The sequence below is a fragment of the Molossus molossus genome, unplaced genomic scaffold, assembly GCF_014108415.1.
Source record: "Molossus molossus isolate mMolMol1 unplaced genomic scaffold, mMolMol1.p scaffold_m16_p_11, whole genome shotgun sequence".
Taxonomy (NCBI): domain Eukaryota; kingdom Metazoa; phylum Chordata; class Mammalia; order Chiroptera; family Molossidae; genus Molossus; species Molossus molossus.
In genome coordinates this window covers 77,055,457-77,080,217 of record NW_023425346.1, presented here as the reverse complement: position 1 = coordinate 77,080,217, position 24,761 = coordinate 77,055,457, and the positions used below count along the sequence as shown (strand labels likewise).

General features: G+C 38.3%; 1 protein-coding gene and 1 pseudogene across 2 annotated transcripts in view; one reads left to right on the top strand and one right to left on the bottom strand.

Moving 5' to 3' along the window:
- Positions 1-24,761, bottom strand: part of SLC25A12 (solute carrier family 25 member 12) — a 94,246-nt gene that overhangs the window by 18,130 nt on the left and 51,355 nt on the right. For both annotated transcript variants that reach the window (XM_036254134.1, XM_036254135.1), the window contains 6 exons: positions 24,167-24,260; positions 22,486-22,570; positions 8,254-8,335; positions 6,786-6,944; positions 3,661-3,713; positions 3,326-3,406 (listed from right to left, as the gene is read on the bottom strand). In XM_036254134.1, coding sequence (XP_036110027.1) covers positions 3,326-3,406; positions 3,661-3,713; positions 6,786-6,944; positions 8,254-8,335; positions 22,486-22,570; positions 24,167-24,260 — 554 coding nt within the window. The remainder of the gene's footprint in view (positions 1-3,325; positions 3,407-3,660; positions 3,714-6,785; positions 6,945-8,253; positions 8,336-22,485; positions 22,571-24,166; positions 24,261-24,761) is intronic.
- Positions 11,324-12,008, top strand: LOC118625525 (annotated as a pseudogene).

The window sequence follows — 24,761 nt, the reverse complement described above, 5'->3', positions numbered from 1 at the left end:
AATTTTAGGCTTTAAATGGGGGGAAATTGTGGGGTATGTGAATTATACCTCAATAAAGCTGTTATTTTAAATTTTTTCCTGAAACATAGAAGGAATTCTTCAATGATTGAAAGAATGAATAAATAAAATGAATGAATGAATAAAAACATATCAAGTATGAAGGAATATGAACTTGGAGACAAAAGTGGATTAAGTCTCAAGTTTTCCATTTACTAAGTGCTGAGTTTCACCGAGCTTTTAGTTTCCTCAACTCTAGCTTGGAATAATAATAAGATAACGCCTAGGAAGTGTTCAGTCCAGTGCAACATGCTCAAGAAGTGGTAGCTACTATGATGAATTATAATCATCAGCATATGTTTTCTCTGTTGATATGTAGAAATACGCAAATCACAGAATTCTATTTTCAAATTACGTGAGTGGAATACGATTAGATTAAAGATTAGCTTTTATCTGGTGAGAATGGTCAGGAACTACCCTTTTCCTATGAGATATAAACACATCCTAAGTCTGGTTCCCGGCAGGAAGAAACTCTAAATCCTTCTCAGCCTTGCCTGGCTGGTGTGGCTCAGTGGTTGAGTGTCGACCCATGCACCAAGAGGTCACCGGTTCGATTCAGTCAGGGTACATGCCCACGTTGGGGGCAAATCCCCACTGGGGGTTGTGCAGGAGGCAGCAAATCAATGTTCTCTCTCGTCAATGTTTCCATCTCTCTCTCCCTCTAAAATCAATAAAGAAAAATATTTAAAAAATAAATCCTTCTCAGCTTCGACAGCTTGTTGAATGAGAATGAATAAAAGAAAGAATGAATGGATGGAAACATGCCAAATATGACCATGGATTTGGAGAAAAAGGTGGTTTGAATCTCAGCTTTGCCATTTACTACGTTCTGGATCTCAAATGACGTTTTATTTTTTTCAACTCTAGTTGGGAATGATAATGAGACAATGCCTATAAATGTTCAGCCCAGTAGGAAAAATCCTGACTGCTCATTAGCAATGTAGTAGATTAGAGCTACATCAAAAGCAAAAAACAGAAAGCAGTAATATTTTAGTTGAGTGGTTGGTTCATGGATGTTCATTTTATTATTACTCTTTATATCTATATACTGTGTACTCTTTTGCATGTACCAAATATCATCTACATTAGAAAAAAGATTATAAAACAATAAAAAGCACATAATGCCTAAGGACTGTATAGTTGTGCTTCTGGTCACCTCATGATCTAGTCAGTGCATACCCTTTTCCTAAAGGGCAGCACATCATTTTCATGGCACAATTTCCCTCCCATATATAGGGTACTCAAGGCTCAGATCCTAGCTGGTCCTTCCGCTGGGGGAAAAACAATACAGACAACACACACTGCTCAGTTTGAGCCATTGCTTCCACATTAACCTGCGTCAGGGTCACAGGAAGTACATCTTTACAACTGAGTCATCTGTGAAAGAGCAGCAGCACTCTCCTCACCTGACAGCACCCAAACACCCACAGTGACGCTGCACCCCCAGGATGGTGAGGGGGCTCAGGCTCCGGGACAGCCACCCTTCCCAGCGTCCTTCTGGTGGCTGCTTACCAGGTTTCAGTCAGGAAAGAGAGCATCCCACATTCCACAGTGCCTGATAGCCTATATATGTATAGATTCAACCTTTTTGTTTAAGGCTTTATTTTCTGTTGAAATACATAGACTTTTGGGAGAAGTAGAAAACTATGCTTTAACAATCCCTTGTACCGTGATTGAATTCATCAGCAGAAACTCATAATTGCACATTTTCTTCCCGCCCTAAATGAAGAGATTCAGAGGGGAAAGGGAAGAGGAAAGCAGAAAACATTCCAAGGAAAGAAATACAGACAACCTAATCATTCTGCCTAGAGCGCAACCTGACTATTTTTCATGCTGCCAATTTCCAGCTGGACAAACCATCAAAGCTTCCAGATATGAGTCATGATTCAGGAAGAGATGCAGATTGTCAGCGCAACCCCTCAAGGCACTCCAGACTTAACAGAAATTCCCAAAGTTCAAACCTAGAAACAGAGTCCATACCTAGCAAGAACCAAAGAACCAAGTATCTGATTTTGGTTTAACCACCTAGGTCACAAGTCAGTTAGTTTCATGGGCAAAGACCTCTGGATATTACAAACAAAAACAGAAATAATTAGCTACATAAAACAGAAAATCATTTAGGAGATTTCTGGCAAATATATGCATGTGCTGTGGCAAAACTGAGTTCGGAAACTTCTCCATCAAATTTAAACTAAAACCACTGAGAAAGGAAATATTTATAATTTGCAAAGTTTCCATCATTAGAAGAAAAACAATTACAGCATTTAAGTGGAGTAAAGGACAAAAGCAACTTCATTTTTGGCAATCTGCCTAAGCAAAGGTCTTATTCTATGTCCATCATTTGTCCTTCATGAAAAAAAGAAAGTCAGCCAAAGAAGTGAATTTTACTCCTAAGAATGCACTTGGGCATGCACACAGGTACACACTTACACACATACACCAAACCACCTCTTCCACAAGAACTTTGGTTGCAGAAAGGTGAGGAAGACCCAGGTATGTGCCAGGCTGACATATCTCATCAAGGAAAATCCAGAGCAGCCTCTCTCTGAGCCTCGGGGCATCTTCTCTGAATTATGAGCTACAAAGGTCAGTGACCTCATCACCTCAGGTTCCACAGCAACTGAGGAGGGTTTAGCCGAGACTTCCAGCCAATTCAACTGGAAGTTATTAAGGGTTTCAGGGACAAAATGAACTAAATACATCTTAAACAAATCACATTCTGTATTACTAATGTGAAATGAATACCACAAATCACATTAGTTTAGCTGCAAACTTAGATTTGAGAATTGGTCTAAATCCAATGTCATGCTCACGCTTTAGATAAACTGTCAACAGCCTCAATATAGTTATAATTGTTTGCTATATCCTCTGGTCCCTAAAGAAAGAAAATTATAATTATACCACAGTGGCCTACTCAGTCCTACACCCAAAATATCTCATAGCAGTCAATATAAAAGTATGGTAACTCTATTTGCTACTACTATTTACTGTGATATTTAAGAAATCAAAATTAGAACTTTAAAAAGTGTGGAACGTAATGTTTCAGGAGCTTCTAAGAGATTCAGCTGACAAAAATACTACCTGTTTTCTATACTGAAAACCAGTTAGATTATGCAATGAAATTTTAAAGTCATCCCATATGATCACTGAGAAAATCTGCTTAGAATCCCTTGAGTTCAGAGGGAATGTCACTCAGATATTATATCCAATGTGCAAAAAAGTTAAAGGAACATATTTGCCCTGAGCAATGACCAGCATTGATACGTACACAACCTCCAGCAAGGATTTCTGCAAAAAGTGGAATGGAGCCATCTCTTCTAGTGAATTTGTCCCGAACAAAATCATTAACCTAATTAGAAAGAGAACATCAGTTAACCAGAATTAGCATTAGCTAACCAGAATTTCTCCTAGTAACTGACATGTTACTGGTTTTCCAAATCAGGAAAATATTTGTCTCATGATAAAATGAAAAATTATCAAATGTCTACATATCAATTTAAAATTTTATAAATGCCTTGATAGCAGTCTCAGCAGCATCCGTTTTAATTGTGGCTTAATGATAATCTAAACAGACAACATAAATTCAATGAGAAAGAAACTTACAGTCAGTTTAATGGCCTTTTCGGGAGCAACCCCTATAAGTTGTGGTATCAGGCCTAGGTGAATAGAGAGAATTGTTAGCAATACAGATGTACTTGACATGAATAAACAAGCTCAACAAGAAACAATTTTCCTCTGATCTTTACCCATAGAACATTTCAGGGTTTTTATTAAATTGGTAAAAATGGATTATCCTAAAAACTTTGCATATGTATGTAATAGTTATTTATGTCAAATATAATGTTATGCTTTCTTGAGGCTATAAATCCTTCTCTTAAGCATGCTTCCTTCAAAGCCTAGTTACCTAACACCTCCTAAAAAGTACATGAGGAAGGAATGGAGCCCCTGGATCTTCTCTATACCTGGAACACAGCCAATAACAATGTAATCAAATTCCCTCCCTACACAACCAACAGTACACAAACACACAGAGACACTTTAGAGAAGCCAATGCTGTATGTTTGGAAAAGCTCTGCAAAGCTGTTAAGTAGACCCAGATTTTGCCACAGATGATGCTACCTATGGAATAGCATACAGTGGCTTGTTCGTTACAGAATACCAACTCCCATAATTTTCTCTTTAGAAAAACCCAGAATTCAGTACTCATTTATCTAAAAGGAAGCCAAGAACAGCACAGAAAAAACACAGGTTTATGTATCATTTAATTGGTATCTTCTACAAGCAAAAACACATGCCCATTGTATTCTTATTTACTAATATATGTCAAACTTAAGACATTTCTAAAGAATCCTATTAAAACAAAGCAAATTATTATTCTTAGAAAGTTTCCCAGGCTGGCTGCAAACTGGAAAAGAAAAAAATACATAAACAATTCAACATCTGTAGATATTCATAGGGCTCAGCTCTCTAAAGCACACCGATTACCCAAATTGTTGGCATACATTTTTTGCGTACATTTTTAAAGATGCTAACAATAAACATTTTATATCCTTTAAATCACCCAGCCAAGGGGTAGTTATGTATGTGTTTGCATGCTCACTGCTGATCTTAAGCCTACTTTGAGGACACTGCTGAGTGATTTTCTATGAGTTGAGAGCCAGCAAGTAATCACACATACAGGCTACTGTCAGTCAAACTGAATTATCAATGACAAACACAAATCTGCACACACCTTTAATGGATAGCAGACTGATTTAAAAGAATAAATCAGCAGATGGCAGTCTTAACTTTCTAACCCTCGTGATTGCCAGGTCCTATTACTTTTAGTCTAACTCCCACACAACTATGTCAGCATGTGTATTTGTTTTACAACTAGCCTCAATAAGGCACATGGAATTTTAATAAAGTACTGATTTGTGTCATTTTATCATTGTTGCCTGCAAAGAAATTTAGGCTAATCTGTCAACAATTTTGTCAATCATCTGACAGAATAATGGACCAGTTCTAAGCAATATATGACAATTTCAATAATCATACTGTTCACATCCAGGATTCCTACCATCTTTTCCCTAATACGAGAGTCTCCCATTTAAAGGACTGATTTTATCAGCTTACATTCTGAATAAAACTAACAATCCCTCTGCCTCCTCCCCTACACAACCTGCTATATCTGACCCATTTAATTAACATGACATCTCTCACAAATAAAATTTTTTGTAAGCATCCATCCTTTGAGAAGGCTAAACTGTTAGTATATATCTAGGTTCCTTCATATACAGGACATTCTCTTTGTAAGTATACCGAGGAAGTAAGGTCATTATTCAACAAGATAAGATTGGAAATGTCAAAGGAAAAAACAACTTAAGAACCATTGCACCCTCAGATTTCCTTTTAAATAAAATCTAGGTGTACAGGGTTTAACACAGTTTAAAACAAGCACTCAGGTGCACTGATCTTCCATGGAACACTTGCTGTACACCTAGAGTTTAGAGAAGCTCGAGTTTTGAATACGTGAGCAAAATCAATTACATTCATTCTCAGGAGCAGGGTATTTGATCTAGTTTGATTTCAGAATCATTTTCTTCTCTTACTCTATATATGATGCCCAAAATGAACATCCTTATGATCCTCTCTTTCACACATAAGAGTATCAGAGCTAGATTTTTCATGGAATGTCTGCACATGATGCTAACCAGGGTTTTGTTTTTTTTTCTTCTGTCCAGAGCATAAAGCTTTGTTCAGTTCTGGTCTTTCTTTCCAAGGAAGAAGTTTTAAGCCAAACAGTTCAACAGAGCTCAGAATGAGCTAGGGATTAATGAGACTGTGTGTGCAAACAAACAAGTACAGTAAATTACATAAATGCCCTGGACTTAAGCATGTAGAGAGTATTTTCAAAGAATTCCAAGTGGCGCCCAAAGGGATTAAAAAATTAATCTCCTTCCCAAAGGAAACCCTAAATTCTAATGTGAAAACACGCACATGAAAGTCGTTCCCTCTCCAAAGAGAACAAGTTCCTACAAAGCCGACGGAGGTGGAGAATTCTGCATGGGGCTGATGCCTCTAGGCCAACAGCACTGTGCTCAGCACAGAGTTGGTGGTAACAAGTCCTGCAAAAGAAAATCTCTCTCTTTCCCTCAGTGCCTCTGAACGAAGGGGCGGGAAGGAGCAAGAATGAGACTTGGAACCAAAAGGTTTTCTTTTCTTTTTTGTTGAACTTCAGATGACTCAGTGAAAAAGACTTATGAATGGTCTCCATGGAGGAGACAAAAACACTCTGATATTTCTTTCCGTTGAAACAACTAGATAGAGGGTAAACTTACCTTCAAGTGGCAGCCTGGCTTCTATTTCACAGAGAAGTGTATTTCTTTTCTCTAATTCTTTGAGGAAAAAATCTCTCTATTTCTTAGCCGTCGCCACTGTATTCCACCTGCAGACATGTGCTTTAGTTTGTAAAGCACAGTGACCACAAACCCATGGTAGGACAAATACAGGATTTGGATACCAAGAAATATAAATAGCAGGAAGAAGAAATGAAGACCTTGTTTGCAGACTAATATTGCTGGATACCAGCAAGAATGTAAGAAGAGAAACGAGCAATGAGACTATAAAGAGAGAAGCAGCCCTAGTGTGATTGGGCAGGCTACACACTGGTTTTCATGAGTGGGTTAAAATCTGATGCTGGTAAGATAAAAATCACTAACTTCAGCGGCTGAGATTTGCTTACTCACCCCGGTAGAGTCCAAAGAAGCCCTCATAACGCAAGACTTTCTTAAAGCAGTCAAAGCTGTTTTTGTACATCAGCTCTCCCACGACAGAGCCAGTGCCACGCTGGTTTTGCATGCGTGTCTTCACCAGATCTATAGGATACACTGCAGTGGCTCCCACAGCTACAAATAAAACAAGTCTGAGGCTTAGAAGAGAGTACAATTAAATGGAGAATCTATAAGAACAACAAATCTCATCTCAAAGGACTAGGAAATAAAACAATATCTTTTCTGACAAAAGAGGCTTTGTTATTTTTCCTTCTCCTATGCACAGCTCAACCATGAGGCTGGCAACCACTGGATCCATAAATACAGCTGCTTCAGAGAACAACTACAGCGGATTTTCAAGTCATCACCAACAGCAGATCAACATTCAATTATCTACAACATTAAACTATTATACATAACATTTTTAAAAATAACTTATTTCTTTATATTTTCTACTAAATGCCTAATATAATACCTGTTACCCTTAAAATCACTATATATGTACTCATAGGTGACAGTAATTTAAAATTCTAGTTTACTAAAGTATTTTAGTATATTAATCTTAGCTACAACCATAATATGAAACCAAATTTCAATATGATCCTATCTCTATGTACAGAACTTGGTTTTAAAAAAAAAGGCCAGGCTATAGATTTCTCAGGGACTAAAAAATGTATAACATGAACTAGAATATTATATTTTTCAACTGTTAAAAAACTAAAACATGCTTTACAACTTCTAAAACTGAGACTGAAAAGAAAAAAAGTAATTGTTTTATCAGTTCAGGCTTGTTTTGAAAAAATCATAAGTATTTTAATCATACCTGGTAGGTTCTTCTCAACAAAGCAATTTCATATTATACACTTTTTCTATGCAGAGATTTAAGTCAAAAATAATAATAATGAAAAAAGTCTCGAATTTTGCCCAGGAGCAGCGAAGGAAGGTTCATTTTAGCAAATAAGCTAAATAAGTCCTGATATTCTTCAACCAGTTAAAGGGAAAAGGGAAGAGAGGGAAAAAATACAAGCAGAAAAACAAAAGTGAATCACTTTGAGAGGTTGTTTTATTTCATAAGGCTCTGGGATTTGTACCCCAAATCTTGATTTCCTATCTGCCCTCACCCCCAACACCATAAACACAGCCTTTATCCTCCATTGCTTTGTACTGGCTTTAACCAGTATAATTAAGGTGAGTGCAGCACTGCATCCAAGACTTTCACGTTATGACAGAGGTTTTGTCCTAAAGACAGACTGGAGCCAGAGGGGCTATGGCCATGCTATGACAAGTCCTCTGATCATAGGCAAAAAAATAAAAAATGCTTCAGAAAGCCCTGCAGCCGTGACCTGAGGGAACAATGAACTGCACCTTTGCTGATCTGTCCCAGTCTACTGAGATAATATTACATGATCACAAGCTTGAAACAGCACACAGACACATCACTCACCTCCAGCAACTGAGCCCAGAGTGAATCTGTAAGCAGACTCGGCAACCTGGAGCCAGACAGACCGGCCTAAACCATGAGATTGCTGTGGGGTAGAAGGAAACATGTCAAAAAAAAAAAAAAAAAAAAGGGAAAGCATACGGCAAACCAAAAAGCTACAATGGCTATTTTAAGATTTTAAAATGTATACCTCACCCTAGCCGGTTTGGCTCAATGGTTAGAGTGTCAGCTGTGGACATTGAGTCTTGGGTTCGATTTCGGTCAAGGGCATGTACCTCAGCTGCAGTTCATCTGCAGCCCTGGTCGGGTCGTGCAGGAGGCAACATGGCTCTATCACATTGATGTTTCTGTCTCTCTCTCCCTCCCTCCCTCCCACTCTATCTGATGATAAATAGAAAAGTATCCTCAGGTGAGGAATAAAAATATATATATATACCTCTATTATTGGCATTGAAAAACCATATCCAGCCACACAGACACAGTGAGTCCCCCCCCCCTTTTTTTTTTACAAACCTATTAATGCATCATTTATCTGATGCTATTGGGGAATACACTATCATTTTACTGAAGTGAACAAACATTTCAGGTATAACATTTTTCCTCCTTCTTTACATTAACCAATTTAAAATTTTAAAATCTTCCTAAAATGTACAAACACTATCTTGATTCACAGATCAGAGAATACTGATCATCATCTACCATCTTAATGACCGGAGGTCGTCATATTCATGTCCATCAGTCAGGGCTGCAAGATCTAATGCCACTGTCTGTGCGGTCCTCCCTGCCTGACAGCTATTTCCTCTCCTTCCAACAGCGTCCTTGATCGATTTTGCCACCTCTTATCTAGAGGGCTGGAGAAATCACATAACTAGGATTGTTAGGATTATATGTAAAGCAATGTCAAGGGTTTCTCTTTGGGGATAAAGTGAAAACCTTTAATAATTACTATTTCTGGGGTCAGAGCCTTATTTCTGGTGTTGCAGCTCAACCATTGAGGCTATCCTAGACCTATGTATTCCCCACCTCTACTTATACAAAGAAAACACCTAAGGGGCTTTAAAAAATAAATCCCTGGCCTAAGGCTTGTATATTTTTAAAATGTTTCAAATGATTCTGCTATGTAGCTAGGTTGAGAATCACTGTCCTAGCCACATTTATGGTTCTAACATGAAATCTATGGAGATAGTAAAGCAAAGGGGGAAATCCTGTTGTGATTCAGACTGCTATTTCATAGGTATCCTACAGCATCAAGAGTCTGAAATAATTTGTCCGCATTAGTGCGTAAGTCTTGTTCTTTAAGGTTTTCATTATTAAATGACTATTATTGAAAAGTCTGAAATGAAGGAATAAAATACTTGCTTTATCATAAAAAAAACTTAAATATAAATATAAAATATAAATATAAAATATAAATATATATTAACTTGAAATGAGCTTTTAAAATCAGCATAATAAAAAATTTAGATATTCTCATTAGAATAATTTAATGGAGAGGGTATCCATGCTTAAAATATAGAAGGAGGAAAAAGTAAGCTAGTCTACTCTGATTTACATTCATTTGTACAATCTCTTCAAAGCTCAATTAACCAAGCTAAATATGGCAAAGCCAGATACTTATAAAAAATTTGGGAAGCAGCCCATAGAAAGGTTCTATCTGCCTTTCTGTTTTGTAAATTTTGCACCACCATAAGCATCATTTCTGTTTTAAGCAAAGCATCTGATATCCAAATATTTAATGTTTGATTGTAATCTCTGTAGGCACAGATCTTTTAAAAAGCTCATTATGCTGGTCATGATGTTGTGATTTAATAAATACTACAGTAAAAAAGAAAATAATGTTTGGTGAAAAGATAAAACCCTTAGACAATCTAGCAAGTAGTAAAATACCATTACTTCAAAAAATATCACTACATATTTTACAAATCTCAACTATCACAATATAGGAACTATATTAATCCAATTAAGTGGAAGCGTGCCCCTATTACATCCAAAGTTGAATTTAATTAATGGAAGAAACCATCATTTAAAAGGTGGAAAATTGTCCGGCTGGTGTGGCTCAGTGGTTGAGCATCGACAAATGCACCAAGAGGTCTCCAGTTTGATTCCCAGTCAGGACACATGCCCAGGTGGTGGGCCTGATCCCCAGTGAGGGGCATGCAGGAGGCGGCCAATCAATGTTTCTGTTTCTCTCTCCCTCTCCCTCTCTCTCTATCTAAAAATCAATAAAGAAAAAAATTCATAAAAATAAATAAATAAAAGGTGGAAAATTACACAAAGTAGGACATAATCATGATCTTTTAGGAAATACATTTTTTCCTATCATGTTAGCCCAAGCAACTGTTAGCCATCCATCATGTTTGATTTACATGCTGTAACAAAAGTGATTAATTAATCATTTGAGATTGATATTTTTATTTGGAATCTAATATGGGAAAGAGTAGACTTTTTTTTTTTAATTCTCACCCGAGGATATTCTTCCATTTATCTTCAGATAGAGTGGGAGGGGGAGGATGAGAGAGAGAGAGAAAAAGAGAGAAACATCAATGTGAGAGAGACATATTGAATGGCTGCCTCCAGAATGACCCCCACTGGCTGGGGATTGAATCTGCAACCCTTTAATCCACAGGCTGACGCTTTAACCGCTAAATCAATCCGGCCAGGGCTCCATTATTCTTTAAGTCAATAGTCTCCAACAACTGTTTTTGATTGAACACTCCTGCCAGGCAAATTTTTTAAAAATTATTTTATTGATTTTTAGAGAGAGAGAGAGAGAAAAATCGATGAGAGAGAGAGACATTGACCAGCTGCCTCCTGCACATCTCCTACTGAGGATCAAGCCTGACACCCAGGCATGTGCCCTGACCAGGAATTGAACCAGCGACTTCTCAGTGTATGGGACAATGCCCAGCCAACTGAGTCATACTGGCCAGGGCAGATTTTAAGCACCTGGCAGCTGGTGGATTTGCAGTCCCACCGCTCCGGCCATGCCCTGCAGGCCATTCGTGTCCCATCAGTGGATCACACAGGAAGCAGTGTCAGTCTATTCCCTTGCTGGTATGTTACAACCCATCACATGGTTAAGGCTGTCTGCCAGGGCTTGTCACTGTATAGATATAAGAGTTTGGTCACTGGAACTCAAGCAAGAGAGTCATTGCTGTCCTCTGGGTGCTTGCCTTTGGCATTGGACCGACCCTTTTCCTCGGGTGGAACAGAAAGATAGTGCCACCAACTGTACAGAGCCCTGGGACGGAACCATGAATGAAAGCTGCTGCCTTGTGAAGTATCTTTTTGAGAACATGGTCCCCATGAGCTACAATTTCTTTGGATGTGTCCTGCCCCCACTGCTCATAATGCTGGTGATCTACATCAAGATCTTCAGGGTGCCTCCAGGCAGCTTCAATGCACCAAGCTGATGGACTACTCGAGAACCATCCTCCAGCAGGAGATCCACACCGCCAAGTCCTTGGCTATGATGGTTGGGATTTTTGCTGTGTGCTGGCTACCAGTGCATGCCATCAACTGTGTCACTCCTCTCAGCCAGCTCAGGCCAAGGGAAAGCCCATGTGGGCAATGAACCTGGCTATTTTCCTATCACATGTCAACTCAGCTATCAATCCCATTGTTTATACCTACAGGAACTGAGACTTCTGCTACACTTTTCACATTTCATCTCCAGGTATGTTCTCTGCTAGTCATATGTCTTCAAGAGTTGGAATAGACAGGCGGGGACACAGCCTGCTCTTGACGTGGGCCTGTGACCTGTGCTCTGTCCTTTTTAAGAAGGCATAAATTCACAATAAACAAAGGGACAGGGCGTGATTGACTGATTCTCATGTGAAAGTTATACCTCACAAGCATATGGGTTGACTCTTTCAAACATCTCCCTGGGGTTACCACGTATCTAACTAATATGTTCATGTTATTAGTAGGTTCCAAGGATTGACAAATACATATGGTCCTGTCTCACTGCTCTGATTGTGTAGATGATGCTAACAGCTTGAAAGGATTGTAAAAGAATGTTTTGTTTTTTTAGTCTGCCTCTTTCATGGTAGAAAATGAACAAAACTATTTTACTGTGAAACATGGTGAACTCTTATAATACAAATATTTTTTAAACTTAGAGGCAGTGGAAAAATAAAAGTTGGACATACTAAAAGTATATACTTATTTCTAGGAAGAAAACAAGGAAAATTAGGTTATAATTATGAAAATTAAAAGTATAATTCTTTAATCAAGAAACTACTGTATTAATTTAGGGAAATGATACCCTCCTAAGTTCTTAAATAGAACATCATCAGATAACAATTTTGATAACATTCTTTTGCATATACAGCAAATGACCCAAGAGAAAGAAACTAGAGAAATGGGATCCTTCTTCTACCAGACTCCCTCTCCCCCTCCCAGAGCTAGGAGTGAATTTTACTTCTCTCCCAACTTCAAGCTTTGCCAACTTGCTAGATCTCAAAGTGTGACATTGTTATTAAGTAAAATTACACAATTGTGTATGTATATTAGGTGAAATAAAAATAAAACTTAGAAAAAAGATTTTAAATGTTTTCATTGATTTTTTAGAGAGAGAAGAAGGGAGAGAGAGAGACAAACATCAATGTGAGAGAGAAACATCGGTTAGTTGCCTCCTGCACACCTCCTACTGGGGATCGAGTCTGAAACTGGAGCATGAGCCCTGACCAGGAATCGAAACAGGACCTCTCAGTCCATGGGACGACTCTCACTCCACTGAGCCACACGGACTGGCAAGATGATGTTTATTATCACATAGTTTAAAGAAATTCAAGATACAACATTTTGACTTAGATTTTAAAATATTTTAAAATCAATGTGGTTGTTATACTACTTATTGAACATGTAGCATATGTTTTTAACTTCTAAAACATGCATCTAAAATTTTTTTCCAAAATTAGAATTTCTCAATCACAAAACTGGGTGAAAGTAAACTTCATTCTCATATATTATGATTTTCAATCATGTCTCCTCTCAAAAGAATATGTTGGATTAAAACTCAGACTAAAAGAACTATAGTCTCAAATAAGAGTCAAGTAACCACTAATCCCCTTATTCATATAGAAGTTTTCTCCTGTGTTCAACCACATATGTTTTCTTTATACTCTCTTCCTTTAAAGAATGTTTGTAAGCCCCACAAAATCCTATGAAAACTGAAGGATTATATTGTACTTTAATTCTTAGCTAAAAACATCTCTAACTATAAATGCTCAAATGCCTTTTGAAAGAAATGTTGCCTCTGCCCTTATTAATTACACTTATTTTTTTAAAAAAAACCACTATATGGTTACTAAGGATTCTTTCTCAGGCTCAGCTATTTCTATAACTTACGGTTCACTTGTATTCAGGTATGTAAATTAATGTAATTAATGCTATGGATTTCACATCATGAATATTCATAAGTAGAATGCTACTGTAGCTGTCATCCCTATTAATGACTGTGTATGGAATTTTTAGCATTTATGCTGAAAGAAAATACTCAGCACTAAGAAAATTGCCTACGTGAGCAAATGGGCCAAAGGGAAAGGCGCTCTTTCCCTTAAGGTTATGATTATGATCATGAAGGTGATATTTAACAAGATTAATTAAGTGTTTTTTCAAAGAAAATAAGAGTGGAGCATATTTTTTTTTTAAAACAGAGCATCTTAAATGATTTTTAACCTGCTCCCTAAGCATATGCTTATGATAGGAAAAGACTTGAGATCTCATTTGGACGAGAAAGTTATTTTGCTTTTGTTGTTAAATGCCTTCTCATCCTATAAACAAGAATTGGGAAAGAGAAGACATGTCAGTAACCTGCCCAAATCAAGCTGCTTCCTTGTAGTGTACCAACCCAACAAAGAGAACTGCCTCTGCCAAATGGCACACTATTAATGGATAGAAGAAAAAGGAAGGAAAAGCTAAAGTACTTTTATACTGAGCATAAGAGGGAGAAATAGGCTATATTTTATACCAACTAAAATATATGATTGGAATGGCAAAATGAGCTTAGGGAAAATAAAACAAAATTATTTTGCCTGTAAATCACATCTATGAATTTAATATACCTGTTTTGAATTCAATATTCTTGGTCTTTCAAAATAAGATTAAGCCCTGGCCCGTTTGCCCAGCGGTTAGAGCGTCGGCCTGTGGTCCAAAGAGACCTGGGTTTGGTTCCCACTAAGGGGATGTACCTTGGTTGCAGTTTGTCCCCGGCCCCAGATGGGGTCGTGTGGGTGGCAGCCACTCGATGTGTCTCTCGCACATCAATGTTTCTTTCTCTCTTCCTCCCTCTCCCCTTCCCGCTCTATCTGAAGATAAATGCAAAAATGTCCTCGGCTAAGGATTAAAAAAAATAAAACTTAAAGACCAGTCTAAGAAATGGAGATAAATTATATATATATATATATATATATATATATATATATATGTATGTATATATATCCCTAATGCTAAACAATATATACTTTCTCTCAAAGTCTTTAAATCTAATAATTTAAATGAGGTAAATGACAACTAAATACCTAAAACTAATATATAAACCCAATTCCTTACTTGTGAGAACAGACTTCCATTTCTAGTAAAACTATCATGGGCGACGAAGGTAAAAAAATTCCAAAAAAAGGAAACAGTATGTGGATTGTAATGCTTTCTCTTTACTCATGAATCTAAAGTTCAAAGAGGGTCCATGAAAATGCAAAATACACAAGACACAAAGTCCTGTGTATAAGGAATGCTATGCATGAAATAGAGAGATAAACCCAGCTTATATTTCAAAAGTTCTTTGTGTGAGTGGTCTGCAGCTTGAATACAATTTCCCATAAAAACTTTTTTTTTAAAGTACATATATGTACCAAGTAGAAGTACTAAGCAGGCCCTGCCGGTGTGGCTCAGTGGTTGAGTGTCGACCCCTGCAACAAGAGGGTGCTGGTTGGATTCCTGGTCAGGGCACATGCCCAAGTTGTGGGCCCAAATCCCAGTGGGGGACATGCAGGAGGCGGCCATGTTCTCTCTCATCGATGTTTCCATCTCTCCCTCTCCCTTCCTCTCTCTCGAAAATCAATAAAAATAAATAAATTTTTTAAGTACCAAGCAGATCCATCACCTATCATTTACCCCACAGATCATTAACTGATATTCAGGAAAGAAAATGAAAAGTGCTTCATGCTCCAAAAATGTCATATCCTCTTCTCTCTGCAACCTACCTCCATTTATTTAACTCACTTTCCCCAAAAGAAAATTCCCACTTTGCTCACTGGTCTTCTCTACACCACAACATATTTACCCATTCTACTGTTAAAGGATATTGGACAACTGTTTACAATTTTTTGCTATTGCAAATACTATTGTTATATACATTCTTGCATGTATCTTTTAATCAACACATGTACTCATTCCTGTTAGAGACGACACCCAGAAGAATTGTCAGGTCATAGAGTATGTGTCTCTTCAACTGTAGTTGTTTGTGTCAAATCATTTTCAAAATTGTGATGTTAGCAGTTTGTGACAGTTACCATTCCTCCACCTCCTGAATAATAATTACCATTGTTATTGTTACTGTGGCCAATATAATGTAAAATATTGTATTAAAAAGCATCCCTCCTATTTTATATCTAACTTTCAATTAGATTCCCTTAGGGGAATATTCTATATATGAATGTAAATAATTTATGTATTCCTAGATTGATAATATAGGAAAAATTATAAAAGAATCAAAGTGTTGCCCTGGCCAGTTTGGCTCAGCGGTTAGAGCGTCGGGCCTGCGGTCCGGAGAGACCCGGGTTCGGTTCCCGCTAGGGGCATGTACCTCGGTTGCAGTTTGTCCCCGGCCCTGGTTGGTCGTGCGGGTGGCAGCCACTCGATGTGTCCTTCACGTCGATGTTTCTCTCTCTCTCTCCCTTCCTCTCTCTCCCTCCCACTCTGTCTGTACAAAAAATGGGAAAATATCCTCGGGTGAGGATAAACAAAAAAAAAAAAAAAAAGAATCAAAGTGTTATCTGGAAGTTAACAGAAAATAGTTATGGTTAACATTACTGTAAAGTAATTCTGTGGTCTAGAGAATTTTAAAAAATTAAATCACTGAATTTGTAGTTTCTATGGTGGCTTCAGAATGCCTCATAAATCTAAAAGATGTTAATTAAGCCCCAGCCAGTTTGGCTCAACGGTTAGAGCATCAGTATGGACTGAAGGGTTGCAGGTTAGATTCTGGTCAAGTGCACATACTTGGGTTGCAGGTTCGATCTCCAGCCCAGGTGGGATCATGTGGGAGGCAGCCAATAGATATGTCTCTCTCACATCAATGTTTCTTTCTCTCTCCCTCCCTCCCTCTCTTCCCCCTTCCACTCGCTCTAAAAAAAAAAAAAAAAAATCAATGGAAAAATATCCTTGGGAGAGGATTAATAAAACTAACTAAATAAATATATAACTAAATAAAAATTAAAAATAAAAGATATTAATTGAAAAGGTATTTTCTATACTGAAAGCTGTAGAAAGTTTATTACTTTGACTGCTATAAAAACTTAGGCATATTTTTATATTATTCTACTTGGGTCCCAGCCTGTATTCCTTACAAAGTTTTTAATGCTACAAGGAAAAAGGAGGACACTATCATTTAGAATTTTGAAAATAAAATTTAAATCTATTAATTCTCACTATTTTTGCCGAATGCAGGAGTTTGAAGGAATCTTGAAAATATTTGAAGGTACTCATTTTACTAAAGGAGCAACTGAGGTCCACAGAAGCAGACTGAGGTACCAGATCCCAAGAACAGTAAAGGTCAGATTTCACAATGCATGTAAGTAGGGACATTAATTTGAATCCTTCTTAAACAATCTTCATAAATCTATGTCTACAAAATTCTAAAAATTATTATAACTTCCATGAGTTTTATTTTTAAGAGGTGTTTTAACAATAATTTACAAGAGAAAATAGATTTGAAATCTTCATTTTTCTTTCTCTATTCCTAACCCTCAGCAGTAAGACTACCCGACCTAGCTGATATTTGAGAAGAAAAACAAACAATGCAGGCTCTGAGGGTCCTTCTTTGCAGACAATGCAAGAATACTCAGGATCTCTGCCGGCTCTCTGGAAATTTCAGACCCCTGTGCCATTCTCCTGGTTAGAGAAAAGGCAGGGCAGGCACTCCAGCACCACTCTGGATGCCAATCAGAAACCCAGGGAAAGAGGAGAAAGTGGTAATTTTTATCACAACCTGTTTGCTAAGTACCCGACAAGGCTTCTGAGGCCATGAAGCCAGCATAAAAGCATCAGGCTGCCCACGGAAGGCAGGCAAACCATCTTCGCATCTGTCTACAAGAAAGTTTACACTAACAGCAGAATTACACCACCTTCCTAAGGACTACAAAACATGAGGGAGGCAGAATTAGGGCACCAAAGATTATAAAAACAACTTTCAGATAACATGTAAGAAAATTGCTAGGAGCAAGAGAGTCAGGTAAAATGAAAAGTAAGAGCAGCAGAAAGGCTGAGAAAGGAGAAAGTAAGTTGGGACTTTTAAATTATTTCATTATATTGTCTTTAATAAGTTAAATTAAATATTCCATAATTATAAATATAAGGATACCCCCAGGGAAAGTTTTTAATAAACATGTAACACTGAAAAATAGCTCTTTTTTTAAAAAACTTTATTGTTAAATGTAGAATGTATTACAGATGTTCCTCATTTTCCCCCATTGACCCCCTCCTCCCCATTCCTACCCCCCTCCTGCCTTTTCCCACACTATTGTCTGTGTCCATTGGTTATGCATATAAGTTCTTTGGTTTATTTCTTCCCACCCCCCAACCCCTTTCGCTTTGAGGTTTGTCAGTCTAGCAATGAATTTGTACTTCTTAATCCCTTCACCTTTTCACCCATTCCCCCAACCCCCCTCCCATCTGGCAACCAACAAAATATTCTCTGTATCTATGAGAATGTTTCTGTTCTGCCTATTCATTTTGTTTGTAGATTCCATTGTCGATAGATATGTATTCATTGCCATTTTGTTTGTTCATATATTTACCTTTTTCTTCAAAAAGATCTTCATCATTTCATACAATAACGGTTTGGTGGTGGTGAACTCCTTTAACTTTTTCTTGTCTGGGAAAGTCTTTATATGGCCATCGATTCTAAATGACAGCTTTGCAGGATAGAGTCATCTTGGTTGTAGGTTCTTGCTTTTCATCACTCTGAATATTTCTTGCCACTCTCTTCTGGCCTGCAGAGTTTCTTTTGAGAAATCAGCTGACAGTCTTATGGGAACTCCCTTGTAGGTAACTAGCTGCCTTTCTCTTGCTGCTTTTAAGATTCTCTCTTTGTCTTGAACCTTTTGCATTTTGAGGATGATGTGTCTTGGTGTGGGCCTCTTGGGGTTCATCTTGTTTGGGACTCTCTCTGCTTCCTGGACTTGTATGTCTCTTTCCTTCACCAAGTTAGGGAAGTTTTCTGCCATTATTGTTTCAAACGGGTTTTCAATTTCTTGTTCTCGCTCTTCTCCTTCTGGCACCCCCAAGATGTGAATGTTGGCACGCCTAAAGTTGTCCCAGAGGCTCCTTACACTTTCCTCATTTTTTTGGATTCTTTTTTCTTTTTGCTGTTCTGATTGGGCGTTTTTTGCTTCCTTATATTCCAAATCAGTGGTTTGCTTCTTGGATTTACGTACTCTACTATTGAATCTGTATAAATTGTTCTTTTTTTTTTTATCCTCACCCGAGGACATTTTTCCATTTTTTTGTACAGAGTGGGAGGGAGAGAGAGGAAGAGAGAGAGAGGAGAGAGAAACATCAACGCGAAAGAGACACATTGAGTGGCTGCCACCCGCACAACTCAACCAGGGCCGGGGACAAACTGCAACCGAGGTACATGCCCTTAGCGGGAACTGAACCCGGGTCTCTCCAGACCGCAGGCCAATGCTCTAACCACTGAGCCAAACGGGCCAGGGCTGTAAATTGTTCTTTATTTCAGTTAATGCCTCCTTCATTTCTGACTGTGCATCCATCATTTCTGACTAGTCGTTTTTTATGCTCTTGAGGCCTTCACTAAGTTCACTGAGGTTCTTACTAAGTTCATTGAGCATCCTTATAAGCAGTATTTTGAACTCAGCATCTGTTGGGTTGCTTATCTCCATTTTGCTTAGTTCTTTTCTTGGGGTTTTGTTCTGTTCTTTCATCTGCGACCTGTTTCTTTGTCTCCTCATTTTGGCTGCCTCCCTGTGTTTGTTTCTGTGTATGACTTAACAAGCTGTATGGGGCTAGCTGAGACCAGATGCTGCTTGTTTGAAAGAATTTAGGAAAAACCTGAAGCAGGATCCAAGACAGGCCAAACCTATGGTTAAGCAACTGGCAACAGCTTGGGTGGGCCTGAAAGTTGGGTGGGGCGGGGACTCAGGGAGTCAGCAGGGCGGGGCTACCAGTATGAGCCATTTTGCTGGAGTCCCAGATATGGCAGCTGTCTGCCGCCCCAGGGAAGGGCTCACCAAAGGAACAAAGGCCTCTGACAGCACGTTTGTCCTGGAGAAAGCCCCCTCTCCAGCCCTCGCTCCAGTGCCAAGCAGCTCAGTTCTTCCCTGTATGTCTCTGGTGCCCCTGGAGCTGCCTCCCCTCCAAGCTTAGAGGGAGAGAGTCCGATAAGTCCGTGTGCGGGCCCTTTAAGGAGCTGCCTGGGGCTCCAGTCGCGTCAGCTTCCCTGAGCCTCAGTTCCCGCTGGTTTTTCCAGCCAGAAATTACGGGGATTCTCTTCCTGGCACTGGAACCCTGAGCGGGGCACCTGGTGTGGGACGGGGACCCCTCAGTCCTCAGGGAGGACCTTCCCAGCCGAGGTGTCCTCCTGATTTTTATCCGCCACACGTGGGTGTGGGACCAGCCTGTCCGCCGCCGCCCCTCCTACCAATCTGGATGTGGCTGCTGCTTTAATTCCGTAGTTGTAGGACTTCCATTCAGCTTGATTTCAGGCAGTTTTGAATGATGGTTGTTCTGTAGTTTAGTTGTAACTTTGATGTAGTTGTGGGAGGACACGATACGGTGTTTACCTATGCCACCATCTTGACCAGAAGTAGCAAAATTGCTCTTTTTGATATGCAATTTTCCAAACTTCAAGAGCATATTTTTATAGATGTACATTAGAAAATGTAAAATTAAATTCAATAAGAACACAGAACTAGAACAAACACTCCAAAAGTTTATATGGAACCAAAAAAGACCCCAAATAGCCACAGCAATCTTGAAAAAGAAGAACAAAGTAGGATCACATTACCAGATTTCAGGTTATACTACAAAGCCACTGTAATCAAAACAGTCTGGTACTGGCACAAGAACAGGCAGATAGATCAATGGAACAGAATAGAGAACCCAGAAATTGACCCAAGACAATATGCTCAATTAATATTTGACAAAGGTGGCAAGAGCATACAGTGGAGTCAAGACAGTCTCTTCAATAAATTGTGTTGGGATAATTGGACAGCTACTTGCAAAAAAATGAAGCTAGACCATACACCATACACAAGAATAAACTCAAAATGGATAAAAGACTTAAGTGTGACCTGTGAACCCATACAAATTCTAGAAGAAAATGCAGACAACAAAATTTCAGACATCATACACAGCAGAATTTTCACTGATACATCATCTAAGGCAAGAGAAATAAAGGAAAAAATGAACACATGGGACTACATCAAACTAAAAAGCTTCTGCACAGCAAAAAAAACAACCATCAAAATGGAAAGGGAGACTATATGGGAGACCATAATCATCAATGATGCATCAGATAAGGGGTTAATTTCCAAAATATATAGAGTGTTCATACAACTCAACAAAAGGAAGACAAAGAACCCAATTAAAAAATGGGCAGAGGGCCTAAATAGACACCTCTCCAAAAAGGACATACAAATGGCCAAGAGACATATGAAGAAATGCTCAACATCACTAATCATCAGAGAGATGCAAATTAAAACAACTATGAGGTGTCACCTCACACCTTTTAGAATGGCCACCATCAACAAATCATCAAACAAGTGTTGGCGAGGATGTGGAGAAAAGGGGACTCTAGTACACTGCTGGTGGGAATGCAGACTGGTGCAGCCACTGTGGAAAACACTATGGTGTTACCTCAAAAAGTTAAAAATTGAACTGCCATTTGACCCAGTGATCCCACTTCTAGGAATATGGGAACTCGATTAATCCAATTAAGTGGAAGTGTGCCCCTATTACAACCAAAGTTTAATTTAATTAATGGAAGAAACCATCATTTAAAAGGTGGAAAATTGTCCAGCTGGTGAGGCTCAGTGGTTGAGCGTTGACACATGCACTAAGAAGTCTCCGGTTTGATTCCCGGTCAGGACACATGCCCAGGTGGTGGGCCTGATCCCCAGTGGGGGGCATGCAGGAGGCGGCCCTCTGCCCATGTCCTCCCCGTGTCTGCTGCCTCATAGGGCATCACGGTCTCCTAAAGAAACATTAGGGACACAGGTCTCATGACTGCTAGAGCAGGAAAATACCAGGAGGAGAAGCAATAGCCTTCTTAATCCTCACTCCCCACACAAGGCCATGTCACCATTGCTAAAACTGAGGCTTTCTCCAAATGCTACACAAATAGGGGTTTCAGATTAAAATAAGATTTTTAAAAAATGTTCCATTTCACTCTTCAAGGTAATATGGGGTTTATTTTCCTATTAAGATCGTATTTTCAAAATCAGAAATGGGACTGTATTAACTTACAGGACTCAAAAGCCATTGATTTAATTATCCTAAACATTTTTAAAAGTCTAGCATTTTACCAAAAATGTAACAATCAAGGTTTTCTCTCTAATTCATTAGTTAGTTTTCCTGTCTTACTATTGTAATCTATAAGGTACAATCTGAATGAAAGATTAATGGTTTGTGTCTTTAAAAAGCTATAAATATCAGTTTAACAATACAAAGTGAACTTAACACTAATCTTTAAATGTGACTAGACAAATTAAGACTGCTAATTCTAGAGAGAAGAAAGGCAAACTCATATGTTTGCACTGTTATTTTCCTTATGTTAATAAGTTAAAAGACAAGCCACAAATGTAAATCCAGTTAGTTACTCCATAAAAATAACCCTATGGGGTGGGGGGAACAGTTCTATAAAGATAATCTTTGAACTGAGTCAAGTCTCTTTCTGGAAAGTAGTTTTTAAATTTCATCATTCAGAAGCTCTAGACTGTCATGTACATACTATTCCAGCATTTCTGAAGGCGATTCTATTTATGAGACACCTACCTGTCTCTGAAGTTCTGCCAGGTTGTAAGGTAGGGCCCCCTCAGCCAACGGGGCTATTCTCTCAATATCTGCCAAAGTCAAGCGCCTTCAGACAAAATATGGAAAAGAAAGAACTGTTACACACCAACAAACTCTTCAACCTAAGATTATCTTTCTTCAGAAAAACAGAAGGGGAGTAGAGTGGAAGAACTATGGCTTAAAAATAGTATTTCTTTGTTCCCAGAGATCACAGTGAGAAAAAAGAACTTCAGACCCTGCTTGCCACAACAAAAAAGAAAAAGATTGCAGAGAAATAACGTGAAGTATACAAATTTAAGAAGACTTCAATGACATGTTAAATGTAAAGAAATAATTTCTGTCAGAAGCAAAGTACAGACGTCGACAGTTCATACATACTACATGTATTCTCTTAGTATACATACTTAATGCATAGGTATCTTGAGAAGGCAAACACAAAACCTATAAATCCTGGTTGCCTTTGAGGGAAGGCACAAGGTAGAAGAGAGACTTTTTTATGGGATGCTCTTTTAAACTCTTTGAATTTTGAACCATGTGAATGCACTACTGCTTCCAAAAAAAATTTACTTAAAAATAAGTACATCCCATGAACAAGCTAGAAGGTCACTTCACATACAGTTTTGAGAAGCACTTCTAAAGCATTTATTATCGTGTAGGAGGCTCAAAACCTTTGCTAAAAAATGTGAATTCTAAATAAATGAGACATGGCCTTATATTTTATATTAATCACCAAAGACTGGCTGGTATATTTAGCATCATCTATAGCTCAGCAATTCATTATGTAGCATGAAGGCAATGAATTACCCATGTACACTAAACTTCTATTAGTCCTCAATTCTAGGGTCAAAAACCATTTTTCAGATATTCCTACACTTAACTACTAGAGGCAACTAAAAAAATGTGATCACTTAATACATCATAAGTCCCCTATCCCAAAGGTCCGGCTGGGTGCCCACAGATAAGAGTTTTTCTTTTGGATCTTCATAAGACTGTAAATTAAATATTTTCTATGTATTTTGGATTTTCTTAGCCTATAAAATAGAGACATAAAACATCTGAGCTTGTCTGTGATGGTAAGTATGATAATGTCACAGCATATTTTAAAAAATCATATTCTGCAACACAAAATGGTATATACCATTTAGCGAAATGACATTTCACAATGAATCCAAAAGATTATAAAATTCCTGAACATGTACCCCCAGTTTACTTTATAAATTTAGGCAAATTTCCATAAGTCTCTTAAAACTCCTAACACCTAGGGAGAGTCCAGATTAAACCATTTTTTTCCCCATCCCTCTTACTTCTTCTCACGTCCACCCCCTTCTCTCTTATTTTTCTTCCTTCCCCGTTTCTTTCTGTCATGCCCCTCAACAACCCCTTACTCCTTTCTTTTACCTCACTCTTTCCATCTCTGTCCTCCCTTTTCTGTCTCTTCTTTTCCCCTCTTGTTTTCTCTGCCCTGCCCTCCCTCCATGTCCCCCTGCCTTTAGCCTGTCTTCCTCTGCCTCTCCCTCATCCCATTTTTCATATCTGATTATCTCTCTTTCTTGAAATTTATATACTGAGTAAACTATTGTTAAACTGAAAGTATACCACTGCTTCACACGTTAAAAGAACTGTCCTGTTAATAAATATCATGAAGAATTATGGGAATAGTTACCCTGTAGCATTATATAAGTCTGCAAGCTGGTATAGGATATCAATTTCTAGTGGGGTGACTTGTCCGTAACGTATTGCATTCTGGGAAAATTCCTCTGAAAGAAAAAAATATTTTCAAAACTTAAAAGATTCTTAATATATAACAAACTTCTACCTTAACCAATTATAATCTGCAAGCTCAAGGCATTTTAGTATTATTTTTTTAAATCTAAAACTGAATACCCAAGTTCAACTATATAAGAATAACTATAGCCCTGGCTGATTTGGCTCAGCGGTTAGAGTGTTGGCACGCAGACCAATGAGTCATGGGTTTGATTCTAGTGAAGGGCATGTGCCTTGGTTGCAGTTTGTCCCTGGCCCTGGTCGGGGTCATGCAAGAGGCAACCAGTTGATGTGCCCCTCTCATGTCAATGTTTCTCTCTCTCTCCTTCCCTCTCCCTCCCTCCCACTCTATCTGATGATAAACAGAAAAATATCCTCGGGTGAGAACTTAAAAAAAAAAGAGTAGCTACAAAATTCTGAAAGCTAGCAAAAGAAAATGTTATGATGATGAAATAGCAAAAACAGATAAAGATAAATTGACTTCAAAGATAAAA